The 10,186-nt window shown below is 41.3% G+C and overlaps 1 protein-coding gene and 1 non-coding gene across 5 annotated transcripts in view; both read right to left on the bottom strand.

The window, feature by feature from the left end:
- ZNF577 (zinc finger protein 577) overlaps nucleotides 1-10,186 on the bottom strand; it is a 26,017-nt gene extending 15,831 nt beyond the window's left edge. For 2 of the 4 annotated variants that reach the window (XR_006720169.2, XM_010969437.3), the window contains exons 1-5: nucleotides 10,012-10,185; nucleotides 8,829-8,918; nucleotides 5,695-5,893; nucleotides 2,803-2,929; nucleotides 1,986-2,081 (exon numbers count right to left, since the gene is read on the bottom strand). Coding sequence is in view for 3 of the 4 variants with exons in the window: in XM_010969437.3 (XP_010967739.1) it covers nucleotides 1,986-2,081; nucleotides 2,803-2,929; nucleotides 5,695-5,709 (238 nt within the window). In the remaining variant the exon portion in view is untranslated. Of the gene's footprint in view, nucleotides 1-1,985; nucleotides 2,082-2,802; nucleotides 2,930-5,694; nucleotides 5,894-8,828; nucleotides 8,919-10,011 lie in introns of all 4 variants that reach the window. The other 2 variants (XM_074371009.1, XM_045506866.2) reach the window with 1 other exon arrangement.
- Nucleotides 3,269-3,344, bottom strand: TRNAV-GAC (transfer RNA valine (anticodon GAC)). Its single transcript has one exon. It is a non-coding gene; the product is annotated as a tRNA-Val (tRNA).

Raw genomic sequence — 10,186 nt, 5'->3', positions numbered from 1 at the left:
AATGCCAAGATTACTGAGCTAAAATACTCAATAATCGCCTTGTCACTAAATCTTCCCCTCTCATGCCAACTACACACCAAAATTAAACTTTCCTAAAACACCAATCACCTATTTAATTGTAATACTCCAGTTAATACTCCAACTGTCTATATCGGGATGATACAACTTCAGAGGACCCAATACATCCAAACGTACATGTATCTATCTGAAATTTTAAAACAAGTCCCTGGGCCATCTACTCATGTCCTGTGTACCAACTGGTGGAAATACCACTTTCTTTAATCATACTGTAACTGTATATAGAGCTGTTCAATAAAACTTTCTGCAGTGATGGAAATGTTCTATATCTGTGTTTTCCAATATGGTAGCCATGTGTATGGCTGTTGAGCACTTAAAGTAACTGCAGAAATAACTTGTTACTTTTACTTAATGTTAATTAAATTTAAATTTAAGTAGCCCACCCGTGGGTCATAGCTCTTTATACATGAGTGACCTGGTCCAGGAGCAAATGTCTTCTTCGGGACCTCAGCCCTTATTAAACATCAGCAAGCTTCACATTTTCTCATCAAGTCCCACTGCCTGCACGCCCTCCACCCACAGAGAAATACAACCATAACCTCAAAAGGAGCTAAAAGTAAAAAACTGGAATCAGCCAACAGATGCAGCAACTGGGGCAAAACAAGTCTGTATCATAGTGGCCTCCTTGGAAGGCGGGAATTGATTGTGGAATCTCCAAAAGGCCTTTGCAAAACAACAAAATTTGATAGGAACAGCACAGACCTTTAGAAATAACACGGCAGAGTGAAAGGAAAGACTCGAGGCAACCGGAAGGTGACCAGGCACTGGGGTGTAGAGCTGTACGGCAAAACCTCAATAAAAGGCACGGGAAGTAAAAGGATTCACCAGGAGGACAATGACCTCCTTCATGAGGCTGAAGGAAAAAGGGTTTCATAGGACAATTATCTCAGGTGCCAGCAAAATACAAGATTAGAGGGCAGATTAGACTATAGAAAGAGAGCTGTTAACTTGGGGATGCCTGTCAGTGTGCAGGAAGCCTACATCTTTGCTATCTATAGAAACACACTATGATGGTGAAGATGGTATCTGGGAGGAAGGTCCAGTTTCACACACAGGAAGCAGGACATCACAGGGCGTCACAGCAGCCCTGGTGGCTGGTAACACGCAGAGGATTAGAGGGCAGATTAGACAGTAGCTGGGGTCAATCTGGGGCTCTCCAGCAGAGAACAGAAAGTTTAGGCCTTGAGAATGAATTCAACTTTCAACAGAAGATTAAAACAAAAACAAAAACAAAAACAAAAACAAAAACAGAACCTGAAAGCTGGGGAAACAAAAGGTGAATTAGGAGACAGAGGTGCCCTGAGAGACGAGGCGTGTGGTTCTCAGATGCACGAGGGTGAAGTGGATCATCAGCCTTTTCACAAGGGGCAGAAGGAAGGAGCGGTGCTGAGTGCACTGCGATCTGTGTGGGTCGTGAGGGGTTATCTCAGAGCAAGTCAGGTGGAGAACAGGACGTGAGAAGAAGAAAAAGGAGAAGGCATAAGTGAGCCTGCTGGGAGGAATGGAACCGGATAAGACAGCAGGTCCCGGATGAGACAAACTGCAGTCAGAGCCAGAAAATCTAAAAAAGGAAGACAAGGTGGGGAGGGTATAGCTCAGGGGGTAGAGTGTGTACTTAGCATGCATGAGGTCCTGGGTTCAATCCCCAGTACCTTCATTAAAATAAATAAGTAAATAAATAAATCTAATTACCCCACCCCCAATAAAAAGGGGAAGACATCATGCTTTAACAGCAGGCAAAGAAGAACAGCCCTAATAAAGAACATGCAGGAAGGTGTTAGGTTTCTGGGTCACCAGTGGGTGGAAGGGAAGTTCTCCAGGCAACATTCTGAGAGTGTCAGCCCTCCACTGGTGCACTGGAAGTTTAGTGTCCTTTCTCCCCATTTCCTCGGTTTTCACTCACTCACCTGGACAGGTGTGCCTAGGGACTGCTCCCTCTGCTCTCCACGGTGGTCGTCTGCGCTCCCACTGAAACAGTGAATCTGGTTTGGTAGCTTGATGTCCTGTAAACGGGAAGTCATGGAACACTTGGCATTGAACATCTGAGCCTGGGGAACCCATGAGAAAGCTGGAGAAAGTTATCTTTCAGGGACGACATCATTTGTACTTTGGTAAATAAAACCCTTTAACTCGGAAAGGGAGAGCACACACCCTAGGACCTATGGTGCTTTTAGTCCAGCTCATGAAATATTCCAGGGGCCCTAAACATTTCACTGAGTGAGAAAAGAAAAAGCATCTGACAGTGACGCTGCCTGTCAGGCTGCACCCAGCAGACCTACAAGCCCTGTACTGGCCCAGCTTGAAGACCAAAGAAAGAGCCCGGAGTCAGCAACAGCGACATCAGTGGTTTAATGGATTAGGGGACCTTACACGTCTGAAGCAAGGTCCTGGAGCGAGACCCTCACCGTGTGCGGTGGACGGTGGGCAGGACATGGCAGCAGTTGTGAGGGTACCAGTTATAGGGGGAACTGACATCAGGTTGGCTCACTGGTTACCAGGGAAACCAGGAGAGGGGCACGCCCCTCACCGCCCGTTTGATAAGCCATCACAGTGGAGATGTTCTGATCTAAAGTTAGAACAGTCATCAGCTGGGGGAGGGGCAGGTATGCAGGAAGGTCAGTCAGGTGAGTAGAGTGCAGGGGAAGCAGGCACAGGTCGAGCAGGGGATGCTCAGAGAGCAAGAGAACAGCCATCTTGGGTGGCCTGACCCTGCCCTCTCCTTACCTACTGACACGACGTTGTAGTAGTTCTCCAACATGACATCCCTGTACAGGTCCTTCTGGGATGCATCCAGTAGCTGCCACTCCTCCCAGGTGAAACCCACAGCCACGTCCTCGAATGACAACGATCCCTGTGATGACAAACCCCGGTGTAATCGGAGGCGGGACAGATGATGGGGGAAGGATGGACAGGGACACATTCGGACCATTCTCTCCCGGATAAACAGTGCACGCGGTGACTAGTTCACTCACCACGGACCATGTGTCTTAGTCCACCCTGGTTGTTACAAGAAAATACCACAGATCGGGTGGTTTATGAAAACAAATTTATTTCTCACAGCTGTGGAGGCTGGGAAGTCGGAGATCAAGGCATGGCCGCGTTCTGGTGCGGGCCTGCTTCCTGGCTCAGTGGGCACCTTCTCACTGTTCTCACGTGGACGGGTGACAGACGTGCATTCTCTCCTTTTCGATGAAGATACTGGGGATTGAACCCAGGACCTCGTGCATGTCAAGCACGGGCTCTACCACTGAGCTACAGCCACCCCCTACCCCTGCCACGTATTCTCTTTTGTAAGAACACTAATCCTATTCACGAAGGCCTCACCCTCATGACCTACACACCTCCCAAAGGCCCCATCTCCTAATGCCCTCAGCTTTGGGGGTTCAGATTCAACACCTGAATTTGGGAGGCACACAAACATCCAAACCACAGCCCTGTGGAAGTCTACCAGCTAGTCCCTCTCTGACTAAAAAAGTGCTAAAATAGTATTTACACAGATGTAAAAAGCACTGTGCAGTAAGAATGTCTTTGTTTATAACAGTGAAAAATCTATCAGTAATTTAAATGTTTGCCATAAGCAGACAGGGTGTGCTGTATCTCTATGCTATGAAAAACTGTGCAAACATTAAAATCAATGGGGTATATTTAAACATACTGGTATCAGTGATCTTCAAGGCATTCTCTTTTTTTAGGGGGGGATTGGATTTTTATTTATTTATTTTTAGAGGAGGTACTGGGATTGAACCCTGGACCTTGTGCATGCTAAGCATATGCTCTACCATTTGATCTATACCTTTCCCCCAAGGCATTCTCTTAAATGAAAAAAAATCAAGTCCCCAAATTGTATATATAGTATGAGCCCAGAAATGTGAAAAATCTTCATAATATATATAATAATATATAATATACATAAAAACCTTAGTAATACAGTCTAAGTATACATATGTATACATATATAAATGTATATGTAAATTAATGTAAATATAAATATACATACGTTTTACCACTTGTCAATTATAGAGAGAGAATGGTGGGAGACCCAAACTATTAACATTTGTTACCCTTTGGGTGGGAATTCAGCAAGAAAAAGGTAAAAGGGGATATTCTCTTTTGGTGCCAAGACTTCTGTTTGCTACAATATCTTGGAAATACTTACTGGAAAACAAGTTTAGGCTATAATCTTAAAATCAAGGCAAATTCAGAAGTGAGATATGCAGGCTCCAGGGGTCATACAAAGTTCTTTTTTTTTTAATAATGATATTTATTTTTATTGTATTTTGTTTTTGCTTTTTAAAAAACATTTTTTAAAATTGTAAATTTAATTTTTTCTTTTTCTCAACAGGGCACTGGGGGTTGAACCCAGGACCTCATGCATGCCAAGCACACATGCTCTACCACTGAGCTCTACCCGCCACCGGCCCGTACAGTTCTTAAGACTGCAGCCTAGGTAAGTGACTATTTAAGACCCTGTGGGTTGCCGTAACTTGAATATCTTGCATGCAAATAAAACCATGTATCATTAGAGTAATTAAAAACACAAAGACCCAAACAAGAATAATTGGCTCTGGCCTCATTTTTTGGACCTGGGGTTGGGAAGGCATATCTGCACACCAAGCTGCTCTCAAAAAATGGAACTTTTAGCTGTCTCCTGAAAATCAATCCCAAAAATCTGGTTGAGAGAATTCTTCTTCATGGAGGACCACTCAAAGGTCAAACAGCCCATCCATTCCACTGGGTAAAACAGGCTTTCTTCTTGGGTAAAGTCAGACTTCCAGAAGGCTCCATGTCAAGGCATTCTCCTTTCAGAGAAACTTACTCAGCTGAGTTCTGCTTTGGAGTGACCCGCGTGGCCCACCCTGGGGAGCCCAGTAAGGAAAGGCCCAAGGACATCGTATGCCTTTATTACAAGACTGATAATGAGGATACTGTCTATCACAAAACCTCTTTGAAGAACTAGCAAAAGAAATTAAAAAAAATTTTTTTTATTGAGTGTGGTTGATTTACATGATAGTTTCAGGTATACAGCAAAGGGATTCAGTTATACATATACATACATATGTATATTTTCTTTTCTGATGCTTTCCCATTAGGTGTTATTACAAGAAATGGAACACAGTTCCCTGTGCTATTCAGGAGGTCCTTGTTGTTTATACACTGATATGTGTGTGTTAATCCCCAACCCCTAACTTATCCCTCCCCACCCTTTCCCCTTGGTAACTATAAAAGAAATTTCTTAAGATCCAAGAGCAATGAAATGTTTTCTTCCCCTGAATACTGATTTGCAATCACAGACAATGCAAATCACGTAACGTCTCACATGCTTCCTGCTATAATGGCTGCCAAGAAAAGCAGACTCAGGCTCAGAGCTTCGGCACCCCACAGGGTCTTACACAGCCACTTACCTGGGCTCCAGCCTTAAGAACTTCATACAGACCCTAGAGCCTACGTATCTCGTTTCTGAATTTGCCTTGATTTTAAGAGTATAGCCTAAATTTATTTTCCAACAGATCCTGATTTCTATCAGTATACACTGTCTCCTTTCAGCAGACTGTTTTTTAGAAGCTTCCAGCAATTCACTGGGAAACAAAAGATAAAACAGATTAAAACAAACCTCACCTGGACTTTGGTCATTTTCTCCAGTTCTTAAGAAAGGGCTAGCAACTCTAAGGTGTGCTCTGTCTTCTATCTCTCCGGGCCTGCCCCAAAGTTGCGGTCAGGTATCTCAGGTCAGGCTGCTTCTGGAACGATGATCTCCCAAGCAAGGAACCCTCTCCTTCTATTGCAGAAAATGTCTTGTTCCCGCAGAATGGAGCCTCTGGATGCAAGAGCAAATTCAGCTATGAGAGCCTGGGACCACAGCTCTCTCTTGCCATAGGGACTCACTCTAATAGAAGGCCCCACATCTCCGAAATAAAATAGGTATTTTCTTAACAAAGGGAAAATGGATGCCTGGTTGGCGGCCAAGAGTAGCTAATAAATAATAGGTTAGAGGAGGAAAGCCTACATTGATATTGAAAAACCAGTTCGTAAAACTTGGTATTGCTTTTGTTTTAAACCTGTAATAGGCTTGGAATAGTGGCAAAGTGAGCAAAAACATATGTAAGGTACACAAAATATATGTTTAGGTCCACTAATGCAAGATTCACTGAATGAACAGCTATAATCCATCTCATGGAATACTACATTAATTTCATATCTTAACAAACTTAAGTAAAAAATGGCCATAATATACAACTCGGTGGACAAGGCACATTTCTACTCATTATGTATAATACAATTCTATATTTCTGCAAAAGCAAAGCAACACACCTGTATCTGTGGGTACATATGTGAGTGTGTGTATACACACACTCACAAAAGGAAATACAGCAATGTTAATAATTATTATGGCTGGTCCGATATATTAGGATGTGAATTTTACAGCTTTTTCAATAAGCACAGGATATTTTCAATTACAACTGGAAGTTTACATTTTTAAATTTTAAATTAAAAAAAACTCCAACTAAAGTTAAATTAAAGGTGTTGCCAAGTCACTGTACATCAATAGCCATGTTTGCTTTTGGAAGGAATATTTGTTTATTTATAAATTTTATTTCTCTATTTAAATAAAATACTTAAATTTATTTTGTTATTTTAAATTAAATATACATTCAGTCAACTATATCTCAGTTAAAAATGCAATTCGAACACTTCCACTGTAATTTTTTTTTTGATTCATGGGTTATTTAGAGGTATATGAGATACTTGCCAAACAATTGGGGATATTCTACATACTGTTTTGGCATTGCTTCAGAGCTTAATTCCACTGTAGTTAGAGAAAACAGCCTGTATGATTTCGATCATTTGAAATTTGTTTAGACTTGCTTTATGGTCTGCCATATAACTTTTTATCAATGTCCTACAGGCATGTGAGAAAACCTGTTGGGTGGAATGTTTCATATTGGTCAAGTTTGTTAATCATGTTTGTTCATCTTTCAAGGGTCAGCACTATGGTGGGCTGGTGACCTGTTTTTGTAAATAATGTTTTACTGGAACACAGGCACACCCATCTGTTTATGTATTCTCTATACTACTTTCATGTTATGGTGGCAGAGATGAGCAGGCACAGAAAGAAGACCACTGGGCTCAGAGAGCTTAAAATATTTACTATTTACTTCTTTACAGAAAGGCCAGAAAAAGTCTGCTGGCTCCTGTAAATCTATAGCCTTCTAGCTTTTTGTCTCCTTGGTCTCCATTACGGAGAGAGGCACGTTAAGAAGGATTCCCACTGTGACTGAGCATTTGTCATTTCTCCTCGTATCTAGCATACTTTACACTTTAGGAATTCCACTAAGTGTATACCCAACAGCAGCAAGATGCATTACAAACTGTTCATTTAAGCATTATTCATAATAGCCCCAAGCCAGTAACAACCCAAATGTCTATAAACAGCAGAATGGGTAAGTAAACTGGGGTATACTCATACAACAGAACGCTACACAGCAATGAAAAACCCATCTACTGCTATTTGCAATAACTTAGATAAATTTCACAACAGAATGTTGAACCAAAGAAATCAGATACAAAAGAACATGTACTGTATGATTCCATTTATATAAAGTTAACAATCAGGCAAATTTAATATGATGTTTTTAGGATAATAACTGCCTGTGGAGAGGAGAGAGGAGATGAGGATGAGGTTGGGGCTACCAGGGTGTTGTAATTTTTTTTTTTTAATTTTTAGTGTTATATTTGGAAAAAACTTTTAAAGAAAAGTATAGATCAGTTTCGCTTATAAATTTTCACCAAAAAACTTTAAAATTCTTAATATGAAAAATGTCAAGCAAAAGAAGAAACAGTATAATTAAACCTCATGCACACACACAAAAGAGCAGTATAAAATCATACTCCATGTATCTAATATGTGACTTCGGTAATTATCAACTCAAATCTAATTTTGTTTTATCTACACCACCACTCACTCCCCCTCCACCACTGGATTTTTTTCTTTTTCTTTTTCTTTTTAAGGGGAGGAAGTAATTAGGTTTACTTATTTAAGTGGAGGTCCTGGGGATTGAACCCAGACCCCTGTGCATGCTAGGCAGGTACTCTTCCAATGAGCTATCCTCTCCTTCTACACCACTGGATTATTCTGAAGCAAATCCAAGACATCTTTTCCTTCCTAGATGCACAAATACTAAATAAAATATCAGGAAACATAATCCAGCCCTATCTTAAAAGAACAAGTAAGGTTTCTTCCAAGAATATAAGACAGTCAGAAATCTAGCAACATAAATCAAAGAAAACTTTGAAGAGACAGAAAGAAATTATAAATGAAAATGAAATTAAAAAGCCTTTGAGGGGAATCTAATGTACAGCATAGTGATTATGGTTAATAACACTGTATTATATACTGGAAAATTGATAAAAAAGAGTAGATCTTCAATGTTCTCATCACAAAAAAGAAATGCTAATTATGGGACATGACGTAGATGCAATATGTAAATGTATCAAATCAACAGGTTGTACACTTTAAATTTACAGAATGTTATATGTCAATTACATCTTACTAATGGGGTTGGGGGAAGTCTCTGAGAAAGAATAACTTGATAAAGTACAACTACCATTTTTTCAAACTATACTATGTGTCAGGCACTACATTTTGTACTTAAATGACAACATTTGCTCATTTAATCTTCCTAACAACTATGTTAAGGAAATTATGAAAGCTTTTTTCACAACTGAGAAGTCTGACTCAGAGATTAACCTACCCAAGTCAGAGGCAGAAGCAGCTTCTTCTTACTCCAGTCCACACACCAGCTGGCTGGCCAAAACTGTTGGCAGATGACAAAAATGCTCAACTGGAAAACATAAAGAAATCAATATGAAGCTACTAAGTAGCATGAGGTGAAAAAATAAGTGTATCTTTTAAATTTTTGCTCTTGTGCATTACATAAAATTAGAAGAAACAAAAAAGAGGGAGTAAGTTTACATGGGGGAAAAACATCATTTACAATTAGAACAAAAGTGTAAACTATTCACAAATAAACATCATAAAACATGTCCAAGACACATACAAAAAAAAATCATAGCTCGTCAAAGAAATAACAACAAAAAACTTGAGTTAAAGGAAATCTGCACGTTCCTGAAAGTGCAGTGCCTACATCAGTGGGTAGGGTATAGCTCAGTGGTAGCCGGCGTGCTTAGCATGCATGAGGTCCTGGGTTCAATCCCCAGTACCTCCGTTAATAAACAAATAAACAAACCTAATTCCTTCTCTCCCCACTCCCCCCCAAAAAACAGACCTACATCAGTCTTACTGAAATTAAAACATTCACTTGATGGAACATACCTGCAGCAGTTAAAAAAGAAAGAAAGAACCCTTCCAAAGAGTTTGTAATACGGAAATGGTATAACAGGATGTTAGATTAAAAATGTATAAAGTTATAACAATACCTACACACCTGATCCCAATACTAAAAATGAAATATACAAATTTTAACGAGTCATTTTCTGGAGGAGTATTAGGAGGATGGAGGTGTCATTACTTGGGTCGGGATAAACCTGAAAACGTATTTCAATAGGAACATACAGTAAACATGGAACACAAGAGGACCAGAAACCCCAACTCTAAAACTAAACATGCGGTAAGCTCCCCAAACGGTGTCCCCAACGCGGAGACTCCCAACTCCCCGAGCCACAGACATTCCAGACGCTACTCTGCAAAAAAGACCTTCCAAGTGTTCGCCCCAACAAGGAATCCCGTGAGCTCTCCCCCAACGTGGGGGAACTCTGAGCACACATCCCCAGTCGGATCCCCCAACATGCATCACCGAGCGAGGTCTACCGCTCGCTTGCCCCAACACCGACCACTACGCAGGCTGGGACAACCACCACAGAACACCCCAACGCACTTTCCCTGGCCCAGAAACACGCTTGGAACCCGATACTGACCTGACGGATGACCTCCGTCTTCACCGTTGGACCAAACCACGGAACCACAGTTCTAAACACTTTGCTTTAGAGTCCGTAGCCCGGCGATCAACCCCCGCAGGTGTTAGGACCCTCGGACGCTGGAAGGATGGCGGCCGACGAGAGCCAATAGACCTTCGTCCATAGCCGCGGACTC

The sequence above is a fragment of the Camelus bactrianus genome, chromosome 9 (assembly GCF_048773025.1).
Source record: "Camelus bactrianus isolate YW-2024 breed Bactrian camel chromosome 9, ASM4877302v1, whole genome shotgun sequence".
Lineage (NCBI taxonomy): Eukaryota > Metazoa > Chordata > Mammalia > Artiodactyla > Camelidae > Camelus > Camelus bactrianus.
Note: the sequence above shows the minus strand (reverse complement) of the source record. Positions and strands in the feature narration are given on the sequence as shown.